Source organism: Neofelis nebulosa, chromosome 7 (genome assembly GCF_028018385.1).
Source record: "Neofelis nebulosa isolate mNeoNeb1 chromosome 7, mNeoNeb1.pri, whole genome shotgun sequence".
NCBI classification, from domain to species: domain Eukaryota; kingdom Metazoa; phylum Chordata; class Mammalia; order Carnivora; family Felidae; genus Neofelis; species Neofelis nebulosa.
Window position 1 is genome coordinate 71,184,589 of NC_080788.1, and position 16,496 is coordinate 71,201,084.

General features: G+C 38.0%; 1 protein-coding gene and 1 pseudogene across 1 annotated transcript; both read left to right on the forward strand.

Moving 5' to 3' along the window:
- Nucleotides 1–4,303: 4,303 nt before the first annotated feature.
- LOC131517933 (olfactory receptor 4K14) lies at nucleotides 4,304–5,300 on the forward strand. Its single transcript, XM_058740562.1, has one exon. It carries the CDS (start codon nucleotides 4,368–4,370, stop codon nucleotides 5,298–5,300), a length of 933 nt encoding a protein of 310 aa, XP_058596545.1. The 5' UTR covers nucleotides 4,304–4,367.
- An 8,835-nt stretch (nucleotides 5,301–14,135) lies between these two features.
- LOC131517934 (olfactory receptor 4F15-like) lies at nucleotides 14,136–14,946 on the forward strand (annotated as a pseudogene).
- Nucleotides 14,947–16,496: the final 1,550 nt, after the last annotated feature.

Consider the following 16,496-nt stretch of genomic DNA (forward strand, 5'->3'; position numbering starts at 1 on the left):
GAAATCCAAAGACAGTCTACTGGAGAATTCTTTCTTGCTTGGGAAGGCCAGTCTTTTTGTTCTAGTCAGGTCTCCAAATGATTGGATAAGTCCCACCCACCTTGTGAAGGGGAATCTATTTTACTCAGAGTTCAGGAATTTCAATGTTAATTTCGTCCAAAAACACTTCCCCAAATTGACACATAAAATTAATCATCATGTTTAGGAAATCTTACTCTACCTTCAAATCAAACATTCACTTGTTATTTGTCATAAGCTTCTCCATAATTATTGGCTTTACATAGCATATTTGTACCTGCATAATGACTGAATATCAAAAACAAATGACATTGATGCATAGAAGTTAGTTCTACAATTTTTCTTCAGCAATTATTGTGTGTTTTAAATAGAGAAAGAGAAACTTAGAAAGGTTTTGTGATTCCTTTACAGTGAAACACAATAATCTAAAGGCAGTTTAGAACATGAAACATCTTATTATACCCAGATACTGATTTGGCACTGACATCCCTTCTAAACTGGGTTGTGCTCAAACACCTACTATGGAATTGAAGGTAATGTGAATAGTTGCAAACATGATGATCATTCACCAGAACGTTCTAGGATATTTGCAATTGACATATGGCCATTAGCAAAAGAATTTTGAATTAACTTCAAAATAATTCAAGGAGGTAAGTGGGATAACAATCATAAATAATGTACAAAGTAACCCAGACACTAGGAAATTTCATTATACATGACCATACGAATCTGGAGAAATATTTTGGCACATACAAATCTGATGCTCCAAAGAACTTTGCATGATCAAAGTTATATTAAAAAAAAACGTACAAGGTTGGCAGATTTTCAATATATTTTTTCAAATGTATGCTGTTGGGGCATCTGGGTGGCTCAGTTGGTTAAGCAGCTGACTTCAGCTCAGGTCATGATCTCACAGTTTGTGAGTTTGAGCCCGTGTTGGGCTCTGTGTTGACAGCTTAGAGCCTGCAGCTTGCTTCAGATTCTGTCTCCCTTTCTCTCTGCCCCTACTCCACTTGCACTGTGTCTCTCAAAAGATGAAAAAATGTTAAAAAATTAAAATAAAGCATATGTTGTTAATTTTGCCATCTAAAGGAAAAGCACATTTTCAGTCTATTAACTGGATAAGTATACATTAAATAATTGCAAATGTGTTTATAGAATTTGACATCTTTAAAATCTTTCTTTTTTGTCACTTGGGGAAATGAACATGATTTATTAGCACAAATTTCTACTTGAAGATAGTTTATTCCCCAAGCTCCATTACGGTAATTGGCCATCAATGTCCCATCTTTAAGGGATTCTTAGCTTGAGGGAAAGAAGAGATAGATATTTATATCTAAAGTTAAAAGAAGATTCACATATGAAGTTCTCTAGCTTCTTAAAGTGATGCTTTTCCTGAATTATTTTCCAGGAATAGGAGAAAGAGATTATTAAATCCTCTACAGAAAAAACAAACAAACAAAAAACGCATGTTTTCAAAAGTTCCATTCAAACATAGTAGATTTGAAATACAAATTGAGGGATCTGCAGCATCAGCAGTGAGCATCTTAACTCCAGGTTAGTAAACAGCCTTTGATAGATATTTAGTGAATATGTGTCTGAATATACAAGTTAGCCAGAGACTAATTTATTGTGTTGTATTTTTACATAAAAATCATTGGAGGAAATAAATTAACTTGTCAGTTAAAATCAAATTTTGTTATTGTTTTATTTTATTTTTTTTCATTTGAGAGAGAGAGAGAGACAGAGCAAGCGAGCACAAGTCAGGGGAGAAGGGCAGAGGAAGAGAGAATCTTAAGCAAGTTCCATGCACAGTGTAGAGCTCAACATGGGGCTCAATCCTATGATCCTGGGATCATGACCTGAACTGAAATCAAGAGTCAGAATCTCAACTGACTGAGCCACCCAGGTGCTGTATTTGTTTTTTAAGTAGCATTTATAAGTATGCAAGATCAACCGTAATTGTTTCTGATTACAAATTTAACATTCATTGAATAATGTTTAAAATGCCGTTGTAAATCACAAAGAGTTCTCTGAAATCAGAGCCCTACTTAAGTTCATTTATTCTGCTTCTTTTAACTTACATTTTTAAAAGAAATTTATTGGTATATAATTTACATACCATAAAGTTTACTTATTTTAAGTGTACAAGTCAATGGTTTTTAGTATATATACAGAGTGCAATTATCACCAATATCTAATTTAAAAATTTTTTTTTTTAACGTTTATTTATTTTTGAGACAGGGAGAGACAGAGCATGAACGGGGGAGGGTCAGAGAGAGAGGGAGACACAGAATCTGAAACAGGCTCCAGGCTCTGAGCTGTCAGCACAGAGCCCGACGTGGGGCTCGAACTCACAGAGTGCGAGATCGTGACCTGAGCCGAAGTCGGCGGCTTAACCGACTGAGCCACCCAGGCGCCCCTCCAATATCTAATTTTAGAGCATCTTTAATTCAATAGAAAGTTAAACATTTTAAAAAAATTTTTGTTTCCTGAGTTTTCCTTTTGATTATTTCAACTTTCCATTCACTTAATCTCTAGAAAACACTAAATTAAACCCAGTAATATGTATGCTAGGATAGTGTCAGGGTCATGTAACTAAACTTGTGAACAGATCCTGAATTGTGATTATAGCCATTGTGTCCACAGTGGTCTTTAACTTCAGATTTATAATTTCCTCCTCCTCCTCCTCCTCTGCCCCCTCTTCCTGCTTCTTCTTCTTCTTTTTTCTTCTTCTTCTACTTCTCCTTCTTCCTTCTTGTCTTCCTCCTCTTCTCCTTCTCCTTTTTTTTTTTTTTTTTAGAGGGAGAGTACAGCCCAAGTGAGGGAGAAGGGCAGAGAAAGAGAGAGAGAGAGAGAGAGAGAGAGAGAGAGAGAGAGAGAGAGAATTTTAAGCAGGCTCCATGGTCAGGATGGAGCCTGACTTAGGTCTCGATCCCATGACCCTGAGACCACGATACCAACCAAAATCAAGAGTCAGACACTCAGTAGACTGAGCCACTCAGGTACCCCTATAATCCCCTTCTAAAGAGGGGTAGTACCTATTCACAGAAAGTTTGCCATGAAATCTTTTAAAATAGTTGATTTGGAAAATGTCAAGTTGGAACTAAAGAATTTGAATTCCTATTATCCTGACAAAAGCCTGGGCAAGATGGGTGCTATTTGAGTAGACTAAAAGAGATATAACAACCACGAATTCCTCTAGATTTTTAAATTCTATCACTATATCATGTTTACATCATTGGAATATTTCAGATATGGAATATGTTACTTTAGTTCCCTGTAGAAGTATTACCAACTATTATTTCATGTTATATCCTTCAATTTTAAAAAGGGCCAACATAAAAAAAACTCAAACGAGGACAATTCTACATCTTTTGTGAAATTACCCATGAAGAATTCTGTTCAATGTCTTTATAAAACATTTTATACAATATCTTCCTCCTAGTGAGAAGACTGGGGCACCAGTTCATTTCTCATGATAAATGGATTAGACTTATTCATCCCATCTCAGTTCTTATGGAAACTCAGAACTACATTTTTAATCAAATGTTGAATTTATCAGCCACTCATGTATATTGTAAAAGCTACGCACCAAGATATTATTGCATAAGTTTTATGCTCTGGTCCTTATTGAGAGGTCTTGGAAAACATCTTTTGCACTGAAGCCATCCCCAAATCCTATCATAAGTAGTCAGTTTATACAAAATAAATCTACAAATGAATTGGATCATTGGCTTTTTAATCCCAAACCCAATGGATTAAAAGAGATTAAAAGAGATTAGGGAACTATATAAACCCTAGGTTAATTGATTTATTTCTCTTTATGCTAATTGCTTTAACAACTGAATTAAGTGAGAATGAGAAACTGTCAATGTTACATAGATATGGTCTGAATGAGTGAGCTTGTGAATGAGCAAACAAATACAGTAGAAGAAGATAGTCCAATGACTACCAGGAGAAATCTGGAAGGAGTCTACATTGTCAAGATTTCAAAACAAGCATTATGGGAATGGTTGCATAACTTTGTAAATTTGTTTAAAAATCGTTGAGTTTTACACTTAAAATGGGTGCATTTTGGTAGGTAGGTACATTTTATTTTAATAAAGTGTTTTTTTTTTTTTTTAAAGAAGATTCCAAGCAGCCTGAACATGGGAGAAAAGCAAACTCCGCTGTTGGATTTTGTTTTAATCTTCTCTGTATTCTATTTTATGTTATGTCTTACAAATTAAAATTGTATTCTGATAAAATTTAGTTGATCACTTTCATGTGCCTGATAGTTGACAGGTCCTTTCATATCCATCTCTTTTCTTTATATAGATTCAGAACAAAATCTGAAACTTGAGATAATGGAACTGCAGAATTATTCCTTGGTGTCAGAATTTGTGTTGTATGGACTCTGCACTTCACAGCATCTCCAACATTTTTTCTTTATATTTTTCTCTGGGATCTATGTGGTTACTGTGTTGGGTAACCTCATTATTGTGGTCACTGTAATTTCTGACCCCCACTTGCACTCTTCCCCTATGTACTTCCTGCTGGGAAATCTATCCTTCTTGGACATATGGCTAGCCTCATTTGCCACCCCCAAGATGATCAGGGACTTTCTTAGTGATCAAAAGCTCATCTCCTTTGGAGGATGTATGGCTCAGATCTTCTTCTTGCACTTTATTGGTGGGGCTGAGATGGTGCTTCTGGTTTCCATGGCCTATGACAGATATGTGGCTATATGCAAACCTTTGCATTATATGACCATGATGAGTCGGAAAACCTGTATGGGACTGGTGTTGGTTTCATGGGTCATTGGATTTGTGCACTCCATCAGCCAAGTAGCCTTTACTGTGAATTTACCTTACTGTGGCCCCAATGAAGTAGACAGCTTCTTCTGTGACCTTCCTCTTGTGATCAAGCTTGCCTGCATGGACACCTATGTCTTGGGTATCCTCATGATCTCAGACAGTGGGTTGCTCTCTATGAGCTGTTTTGTGCTCCTCTTGGTCTCCTACACTGTTATTCTCATCACTGTCCGACAGCATGCTGCTGGTGGGGTATCCAAAGCACTCTCTACTTGCTCTGCACATATCATGGTAGTCCTGCTCTTCTTTGGGCCCTGCATTTTCATTTATGTGTGGCCTTTCAGTCGGTTCTCTGTGGACAAGCTCTTGTCTGTATTTTATACCATTTTTACTCCTCTCTTGAACCCCCTTATCTACACATTGAGAAATAAAGAGATGAAAACAGCTATGAAGAAGCTGTGTAACCAACATGTGACTTCTCACTGAATTCCAGCTTTCCATAGAGCTACATGTTCTTACTCATTCAGTGTATATAATTTCTTTAATATGATTCTGCTCAAATATTTCAATCTGATGGTTTATTGATAGAATTTGTATTGTGTTATATTTCAGAGAAATAGTTGATTTCAACAAAAATCATATATATATAGTTTTATTCTATATAATATAATTTTATATTATTAATATAATTTTATAATATAACTTTATAATATCACTTATTTATTAGTTTTTGTATATCACAATATTATATAATTTTATATTATAAACATAGTTTATAACTATAACTCCATTGTACTATGACATTAGTATGATCATATAATAACAATATAATATAAATCTATATGCACACACATACACGTACATACACGTTTAACCCAACAATTTCACTTTGTACTTGGCGATTTTCTTTCTCTGTTTTTTTTAGAACTTTTTTTACATGTTTATTGATTTCTGAGAAAGAGACAGAGCACAAGTTGGGGAGGGGCAGAGAGAGAGAGGGAGACACAGAATCTGAAGCAGGCTCCAGGCGCTGAGCTGTCAGCACAGAGCCCAACGCGGGGCTTGAATCCACAAACCATGAGATCATGACCTGAGCCGAAGTTGGTCGCTTAACCGACTGAGCCACCCAGGTGCCCCTCTTCAACTCTGTTACAATGAGATTTCTCTTACTATTTTATTTTGTCTAAAATATTTATATAAAATGGATTTTATTTTCCTAATCATAGTCCAACACAGCAAGAGCTGTCAGTTCATAGGCATTCAAGACACGAGACATTCAGCACAAGGAAACTAACCCAAGAATAAAATGCTCTATGAATCTTTCTCCTGGCTTTGAAAGACAGCAAGGAGGAAAAAAGACACTATTTCAAGATCCTATTGATTTAAAAAGTGTACTTTTTCTTGTGAATGTGTATTATGCTTAACATTTTTATTGAAAAATATGAATGTATGCCAGTGAAATTCAATTACAGAAGTTAATTTTCACATGGGAAGAATCAGTATTTTATGGCTCAATATTTCATGGTATAAATTAAGGTATTGTGTTACTATTTAATATGCACTGGATCAGGAAATTAAAACATTTTTACCCACAGATTTTTAAACACTGGATCTACACTGCATCTTAATGAGTTGATCTGTCCCTTGGGGAGTCATCTATTAGGAAGTATGTTTGAGTATGACAGATTCAGATCTTATGCTGAGCTTTTAAATGTCTTTGGAACCTAAAAAGATAATCATAAGCAAGAGTTAAATTTTATATTAACCAAATGGTCAGAGAATTTAAACAATTTTCTTATATGTTGATTCTGGAACACCAAACCAAAGGAGAGAATTGGGTAATATTCAAATTATGTGAATAATTGGATGAAGCTTCCAGTAATTTTAGACAATGTTTTTAATCAGGAGAAACATGCTCCTGGGTACTTCTGGCTTCTCTAATGACTGTAATCTTACACATTTGCATAAACACTAAAAGAACACAGTTTGAAAACATCTGCCTTAGGAAAAATTTCTCAACACTCCCCTTGCTTGCTACTGCAATAATACTGTGTTTTGGTTTCATAGACTTTAGACAGTTAATTTTTTTTATGTTTATATGTAAACATTTAAAGAGTTTAAAAACTCCAAAGAGATATATACACCCCTATGCTCACTTAGTATTATTTACAATAGCCAAGATTTGGAAGCCACCTAAGTGTCCAAGTTTAGATGAATGAATGAAGTAGTTGAATATATTTATGGTGGAATATTATTCCACCATTAAAAAAGGAGGAAATGTTACCATTCAGAACAAAATAGATGGACCTAGAAGGTTTTATGGTAAGTGAAGTAAGTCAGAGAAAGACAAATGCCATATGATTGCACTTATATGTGGAGTCTCAAAAACAAAAGAAACAAACAATGGAGACCCAGACTTATAGATACAGAGAACAAACTGGTGGTTGTCATATGGGAGGAGGGAGAGGGATGGGCAAAATAAATGAAGGGAAATAGACACAAAGTTTCAATTATAAAATAAATTTCAGGAATATGAAGTACAGCATAGGGAATATAGTCAATAATATCATAGTAACTTAGTATGTGGACACCTAGCAACTAGACTTCCTGTGGGGATCCTTTTCATAATATATCAAAATATCAAATCACTGATGTACACTGGAAACTAATAGGATTGTGTATGTCAATTATACTTAAAGAAAAGAGTGGTTATAAAAAGCTTTCAGGAAGATGACACCTTATTCCTCTCTTATATTTTTGAAGAGAGCAAAAGAATGCCTAAAATCTGAAGGATAAAAGTTATATTTATAAACCTGCTAGAATACATTGAAATAAAAAGGAGGAAACATATGTCGTGTCTTCCAGGTTAAATCCCATTTTGAAGAGAGCAAAAGAAGGCCTAAAATCTGAAGGATAAAAGTTGTATTTATTAAATTTTTTTAAATGTTTTTATTTATTTTTGAAGGAGAGAGAGAGAGAGAGCATGAGCGGGGGAGGAACAGAGAGAGAGGGAGACACAGAGTCAGAAGCAGGCTCCAGGCTCTAAGCTGTCAGCACAGAGCCCGATGCTGGGCTGGAACACACAAACTGTGAGATTATGACCTGAGCCGAAGGCAGCCGCTCAACTGACTGAGCCACCCAGGCGCCCCTAAAAGTTGTATTTATAAACCTGCTAGAATACTTTAAAATAAAAAAGGAGGAAAAATATGTCGTGTCTTCTAGGTTAAATCTTTTTATAAGTAAACAGCATTTCTATGGGACTCTATTTCATTTTTTCCTCTTAATGGCTTTATTGCAAAATTTTGCAGGGACACTTGAGTTTCCCTTTGAAGAAATGGGACAAAAAGTGTTGGTTGCCCTGACTCCTCTCCCCACCCTCTGGCCAAATAAGTTTCAGCTGTTTGGGCATTTCTGTTGCCTCTAAAATCAAAAGAAACAGCAGCAAGCAAGTGTTACCGCGCGGAGTAGGACCCAGAGACCTGTGAGGCGGCGCATTCCCAGGTGTGCTGAGAATGCGAGGGCTCCAGGCCTTGGTGGAGCCTCAGGTGGGTGGCGCGCAGGCGCAGTGGGGAGTTGGGCCAGGGCCCCGGGCGCCGCCAGGAGGGCTGCAGACAGTGTGGTCAGGACGTGGTGCCCCCTGGCTTGCCTTCTTTCAGACCTCTGTGCTTGCACGTCTATGGCACCACCTGGCTGGGCGGCCGGTGATGTCCAGGGGGTCTCCGGGCAGGATTGGCCGCTGGTCGAACACACACTGGGGGGAAGCCTGGCTGCCTCCGTGAGACCTCAGGTGGGCGTGGACGCCTGGAGGGCAGATGGGCCTTCCTGACAACGTGGGGGCGCTGGCCAGCGGCGACTCCTCCGAGGCATGGCCTGCTTCCTGTTGAGGATCCTTAGATGTCAGCAGCCACTTTTTGGGGATCCTGGATCTCGGCCAGGTAGGTGGACCGTCAGCACGCAGATGTAGAGGCGGTGCCGGGCCGTGGAGAAGAAGCGGGTGGCGTCCACGGGCGCGTTCTTGCTGTGGAAGAGCGTGCCCCGCGTGTTCTCCTCATGCAGTGTCCCCTCTTTGTGTGATGTTCCTGCCGGGCACGTTCTTGATGGGTCCCACATAACGGCTCCCCGTAAGGATTGTTCTCTGGGTCGGCCTTTGGTACAGCCCTCCTTTCTCCTGGTCATGTAGTTGGGGGCCTGTATTGTGATGATGATTTCACAGTATATACAAATGGAATTATTACGTTGTACACCTCAACTTTGACCCAACCTCAGGCAGCTTTCTGTCAGGGACATGGCAGTGATTTCTTAGTTGTGTGGGGCAGACAGCAGTTGTGGTCAGTCTGGTCCCAAAAATGAGGGGAAAATAAGTTGTTGTGGTTGTCCCAGTGAGGGGGTGATTAGTACTCTTTTGCACATAGTCCTGGTTAAAATGCCAAAATTGAGGGTTTTCCAGAGAGTTCATGAGAATGAGACGCAGAGAAGGGACTAGTCTTGGACTGTCTTCCACTTAAATTGAGACAGTGTTCTTTTGGGACAAGAATCACATCACAGACACTTCAGCTTCTGCAGTGCTTCTGTAATGCCTGTAACGGGGATGGGGGGGAGGGAGGGAAAAGAACTTAAAAGGAAATCTGCCTTAGGATTAATTTCCTTGGTTTTTAATGGTGTAATACTAATTATTGACTTTGTAGACATTACACATAGCCATTTTTTTTTACCATCAAGGTATATTTAATACTATTCACACATTTATTTATGCAATTAAATGTTTGTCAAGCATCTGCTGTGTTTCAGATTCCATGAATAGAGCTAGGGGTGGATATAGAGTATTTAGGAACACACATTCCCAGTTTAGTGGAATTAAAGCAAGTATATAGTCACAAAATATTCTATCAGGTGAGAGCTATGATAGAGATAAACATGATGTCTGAGAGTATAGGAGAGGGAAACTTAATCCAGTCCTGATGATTAGCGAAGGCTTCCCTTATTACCTCAATTTTTCTCTGATTCCTGAGGACCCTGTATTTTGTCCGGTTATTATGCACACATACACACACACACACACACACACAGCATGTTTAGCACAGAACCAGTCCTAGAGTAAATGCTGAAATAGATGCTAGATCCCACAGGTGTTTATGACTTTTTAGAGGTATCCGTGGCTCTTGTCTCATCCCCAATCTCTGCTCAGCTCTCCTCCTTGCTTTGGTCAGATCCATGAAGATGGATATGGACCCTGCACCCTCGCTTTAGGCACAGAAATCCCTGGAGCTGAAGTGTCTGGACTGGGTAAGGATGGCTGCTTGCCATGTTAGTGAAACTTGAGTGAGTAAAGTCACCAGTTTTCCCCAAACTGTGGACTTTTGCAGGGAACTTGTCATTGTCAGTGCACAGAGAGCCATGCATTTATTTTATTTTTTACACATTTTTATTTAAATTCCAGTTAACATACAGTGTAATGTTATTTTCGGGTGTACAATATAGTGCTTCAACATTTTCGTACAACACTGGGTGCTCTTTGCAAGTGCACTCTTTAATCCCCATCACCCATTTTACCCATCAACCCACCCACCCTCCCTCTGGTAACAGTTCTCTCTAGTTAAGAGTCTGTTTCTTGGTTTGTCTCCTCTCTCTCTCTTTTTCTCCTTTGTTTCTTAAATTCCACCATAGATTTTAAATAAAGGAATTTCTTTGAATTTTGAAGAAGGGTTTATGAAACTCACTTTCCTATTTTGAAATAAATTAAAATACAGAATACAATGTTTTCAAACTGTAATTTGAAGACTATTTACATTAAAATCACCTGAGATGCTTTTAAAATGCAAACAATCTGGATGCATCATTGCTTTGCTTAATTAGAATTCTGGGAACAAATCCCAGAAATATGCTTTTTACTATAAACTACTTCAGGTAATTCTAATTCACAGTCGTGACTGAGAACCCCTGGATAATTGTCACATTATCCATCTATAAGAGTAGTTGCTATTAAAGGATGGTTAGAATAACTTGCTTATGTGAGAAGTCTCTGTTAATGGACCATTCTTAGAAATACATCACTAGGATATATTAATTCTAAAACTGTGACCTCATAAAATATGTTGTTTACGGACAGAAGAGTAGGTCACTGAGAATTTGCTCAGTGAAGTTCAAGGCATCTTTTTCTATTTTTAAATAATTAGCATGAGTGGGAGAGAGGGGAAGAGGGAGAGAGAGTCCCATGACCCTGCTATCATGATCTGAGCTAAAATTGAGTGGGGTTATCCACTGACTGAGCCACCCAGGCCCCCTGAAGTTGAAGGCATCTTAAATATTTATTTACCTGTAGTCACTAAGAGATAAGCTGCTTCCTCTTTTAGTTCTCTGTGCTTTATAAATGTTTTTCTTTAACATAAATATTTAAGTAGTCTTTAAATCAAACTATTTTTGTCTAAAGAATCCTTCAAGTAAGTAATTTAAATGCCAAATTCTTACGGCAGGGCCCCCAAATTTAAGAATTACCATCTGAAGTAAAATTTCATTGGATACTCTCTCCTGCTTTGTCAAGGATTAGTTGGCCATACATTTGAGGGTCCAGTTCTGGAGTCTCTATTCTATTCCATTGGTCTATGTGTCTGTTTTTGTGCCAATATCATACTGTGTTGATGATTATAGCTTTGTAGTAGAGGCTAAAGTCTGGGATTGTGATGCCTCCCACTTTGTTTTTCTTCTTCAATATTACTTTGGCTATTTGGGGTCTTTTGTGATTCCATACAAATTTAAGGATTGTTTGTTCTAGCTTTGAGAAGAATGCTGGTGCAATTTTGATTGGGATTGCATTGAATGTGTAGATTGCTTTAGGCAGTATTGACATTTTAACAATATTTATTCTTCCAATCCATGAGCATGGAATGTTTTTCCATTTCTTTGTGTCTTCTTCAATTTCCTTCATAAGCCTTCTATAGTTTTCAGCATACCGATCTTTTACATCTTTGATTAGGTATAAACCTAGGTATTTTATGGTTCTTGGTGCGATTGTAAATGGGATCAGTTTCTTTATTTGTCTTTCTGTTGCTTCATTATTGGTGTATAAAAATGCAACCAATTTCTGTACGTTGATTTTGTACCCTGAGACTTTGCTGAATTCATGTATCAGTTCTAGCAGACTTCTGGTGGAGTCTGTTGGGTTTTCCATGTAGAGTATCATGTTTTCTGCGAAAAGTGAAAGTTTGACTTCTTCTTTGCCAATTTTGATGCCTTTGATTTCTTTTTGTTGTCTGCTTCCTGATGCTAGGACTTCCAACACTATGTTAAACAACAGTGGTGAGGGTGGACATCCCTGTCATGTTAGTCACTTAACAAATGGTGCTGGGAGAACAGGACAGCAACATGCAGAAGAATGAAAGTTGACCACTTTTTTACACCATGCACGAAAATAAATTCAAAATGTATGAAAGACCTGAATGTGAGACAGGAAACCATAAAAACCCTAGAGGAGAAAGCAGGAAACAACCTCTTTGACCTCAGCCACAGCAATTTCTTACTTGACACATCTCCAGAGACAAGGGAATTAAAAGCAAAAATGAACTATTGGGACGTCGTGAAGATAAAAAGCTTCTGCACTGCAAAGAAAACAATCAATAAAACTAAAGGCAACCAACGGAATGGGGAAAATTATTTGCAAATGACATGTCAGATAAAGGGCTAGTATCCAAAATCTGTAAAGAACTCAGCTAATTCCACACCCAAAAAACAAGCAATCCAATGAAGAAATGGACAGAAGACATGAATAGACACTTCTCCAAAGAAGATATCCAGATGGTTAATGGACACATGAAACGATGCTCAGCATCACTCATCATCAGGGAAATACAAATCAAAGCCACACTGAGATACCACCTTACACAAGTCAGAGTGGCTAAAACAAACAAATCAGGAGACTATAGATGCTGGAGAGGATGCGGAGAAAGAGGAACCCTTTTGCACTGTTGGTGGGAATGCAAACTGGTGCAGCCACTCTGGAAAACAGTGTGGAGGTTCCTTAAAAAATTAAAAATAAAACTACCCTATGACCCAGCAGTAGCACTGCTAGGAATTTACCCAAGGGATGAAGGAGTGCTGATACATAGGGGCACATGTACCCCAATGTTTATAGCAGTACTTTCAACAATAGCCAAATTATGGAAAGAGCCTAAATGTGCATCAACTGATGAATGGATAAAGAAGATGTGGTTTATATATACAATGGAATACTATTTGGCAATGAAAAAGAATGAAATCTGGCCATTTGCAGCAACATGGATGGAACTGGAGGGTATTATGCTAAGTGAAACAAGTCAGTCAGAGAAAGACAAATACCATATATTTTCACTCATGTAGATCTTGATTAACTTAACAGAAGACCATGCGGGATGGGAAGGGGAAAAAGTAGCTACAGAGAGGGAGGGAGGCAAACCATAAGAGACTCTTAAATACAGAGAACAAACTGAGGGTTGATGGGGGATAGGGGAGAGGTGGAAAGTGGGTGATGGGCGTTAAGGAGGGCACTTGTTGGGATGAGCACTGGGTGTTTTATGGAAACCAACTTGACAATATATTTAAAAATAAATAAAATTAAGTAAAATTTCATTTCTATACAATGGGAAAATTAGTTTTTTCATTTCTGTGTTTTCCTCCTTGATCTCAGATGCAGTTTGAAGAAGAAAACGTTAGGGAGACTTTCATAGAAAGAAATGTATGTCCAGCTGTTGGATCTCCTGATATTGCCACTTTCTTCCATTAGAAGGGCCCTGAGGATCTTGCTGAAGGAAGGGCCACTTGCAGTTTTATAATTCTGCTTAAGAAACACATTCTTCCCAATTCATTCCTTTAAATCAATTATCAGAATTCTGTAAAGCTATTATGTAAATAATATGTAAATAGCTATTATGTAAAGCTATAATGTCTAATTCCAACATTAACCTGTAAATCTCCTGAAGTCAGGATCAGTGTTTTACCTCAAAACTTTACATAGTACTAGGCAAATGGTAGATGCTTATTAGGAATATTAGTTATTAAGTATTTTAGCCAAATGGATAAGTTAACACACTATTTAAAAAAAAAAAACAACCTTATAGCTTTAACGAAGATTTCTTCCTAAATCAGATTTAATAAAAGCTTAAATGTGTGTTTTTAAATAATAATTTTTGATAAATTCTTTATTATTTTGCTTTTGGTCTTTTAGGTATCACTAGACATAGCCAATATGTGAAGCAAATTACTCTGAAGTCTTAATTTGTATTCCTGTGACTTTCTACCTATGGACCAGTGCTACATTTTCTCCTTGCTTTCTCTACTGGGTTTTCTGTAACAATGGTCCTGGGAAACCTCCTTGTGTTTACAGTGACCTTTGATCCTCATTTACATTACCCCCCATGTACTTCCTTTTAGCTAAACTCTCCTTTATTGATTTGTGTCTTTCCACCTTAAGGGTTTCTAAGATGACTGTGACCTGTATTCTGGGCACAAAACCACATACTTTCAGGGGTGTGTCACCAGATGTTTGCCCTTCATGTCCTGGGTGGATCTGAGATGGTCCTGCTCATCGCCATGGCCTTGGACAGATATGTGGCCATATGCAAGCCCCTCCACTACCTGACTATCATGAGCCCACAGATGTGCATTTTGCTTCTGTCCGGTGCTTGGGTTATTGGCCTCATTCATGCAGTGGTCCAGTTAGCTTTTGTTGTCCATTTGCCTTTTTGTGGTCCTAATGAGATAGATAGCTTTTACTGTGACCTTCCTTGGCTTATCAAACTTGCCTGCACAGACACCTACAGAATGGAATTCATGGTTAATGCCAACAGTGGGTTCGTTTCCATGGGCACCTTCTTCTTAGTGCTTATCTCCTATATCTTCATCCTGGTCACTGTATGGAAACATTCCTCAGGTGGTTTGTCTAAAGCCTTTGCTACTCTGTCAGCTTACATCACTGTGGTGGTTTTGTTCTTCGGATCGTGCATCTTTGTTTATGTGTGGCCATTTCCCACAGTGCCAGTGGATAAGTTTTCTTGCCCTTTTGGACTTTATGATCACACCCATTCTGAATCCCATTATCTACACATTGAGGAACAAGGACATGAAGTTGGCAATGAGGAGATGGAGTTTGAGGATGATCTTCTAAATAGTTCTAAATGAGAAAACAAGTCATGCCTTCTGCAAGCAATACTGTATGCACAAGTATTGAAGGGTTAAATATTATCTTAAGACCATTTGTTTTCTTTATTTCAGTAGCACAAATATCTTGGGTAGTTTATTTCATATTAATGGCCAATAGTGTGATTATAAATTTATTTAAGGCTATTTTGCATATTTTAAGATTTTAAATTACTGAAATACACTTTTTGTTTGACTTACATATTGACTGGTCTATAGAATCTTGGAAAGTTTTTTGAATTTCTTTTTTTTTTAATTTTTTTTTCAACGTTTTTTATTTTATTTTTGGGACCGAGAGAGACAGAGCATGAACGGGGAAGGGGCAGAGAGAGAGGGAGACACACAGAATTGGAAACAGGCTCCAGGCTCCGAGCCATCAGCCCAGAGCCTGACGCGGGGCTCGAACTCACAGACCGCGAGATCGTGACCTGGCTGAAGTCGGACGCTTAACCGACTGCGCCACCCAGGCGCCCCAAGTTTTTTGAATTTCAATGCACATTTGCAGAGGTACCGGTGTATGCTGATATTTTTCTCTGTCACTGGGTTGAAAATATTCTTATGTAAAGGATGATTGGTTCTTCTAAGTTATTTTTGGCAAGCAAATCAGGCTTGTCCTTAAGTTGATTCAGGTGTGTTGTTACTTTTGTTAATAGATGCACTCAGTTACATGAATATAATTTTTGTCATATATTAAGTATTGTCTGATAATTGTATATGCAGAAAGTAACACATTGGGCAAAGAAATAGTTAAACAGTTATTAGTGTTTGAGATCATATTAGGATCTGGCATCTAAGAGGACAATGTTATATCTTTTTCATCTCAACTTTGCTTTCAACTATTCGCTTTAAATGTATAAAGTGACAGCAAAAAGATATGACTTAAGAAATAGCATTCATTAAAGAGAGTAGAACTAGGATGGGGTTTAGAAAATGTTAAAGAGAAGGAACTCTTATGTAGTATTGCTTAACCGTGGATACAAAGCAGCACTGAACACTCCATACTCAAGCATTAAGCCTGTGCTGTTTAGACTTGCAGGACTGACAGTTCACCACCCCACGAAGCAAAACAATGCCTTTTTAAAAACTTTATTTGTTGAAATTTTATTCTTATAGTGGAGTGAAATTTACTTCCCTTTGTATTTCATATTTATTCTTTTTAATCTACAATTGTGCAGAATGAAATATCTTCCATGATGTCTCCTCCTCTTGTGTTTGAAAATTACACATTTGGGGCGCCTGGGTGGCTCAGTCGGTTAAGCGTCCGACTTCGGCTCAGGTCACGATCTCGCGGTCCGCGAGTTTGAGCCTCGCGTCGGGCTCTGGGCTGATGGCTCAGAGCCTGGAGCCTGCTTCCGATTCTGTGTTTCCCTCTCTCTCTGCCCCTCCCCTGTTCATGCTGTGTCTCTCTCTGTCTCATAAATAAACGTTAAAAAAATTTTTTTAAAAAGAAAATTACACATGATGATATATCTTAAAACTTTAAGAATAAATATTGCCTCTGATGGTAAGCATCTTAAG

Excerpts from the sequence above, each read along its gene's own strand:
- LOC131517933 (XM_058740562.1), top strand. The coding sequence starts at position 4,368 with ATGGAACTGCAGAATTATTCCTTGGTGTCAGAATTTGTGTTGTATGGA.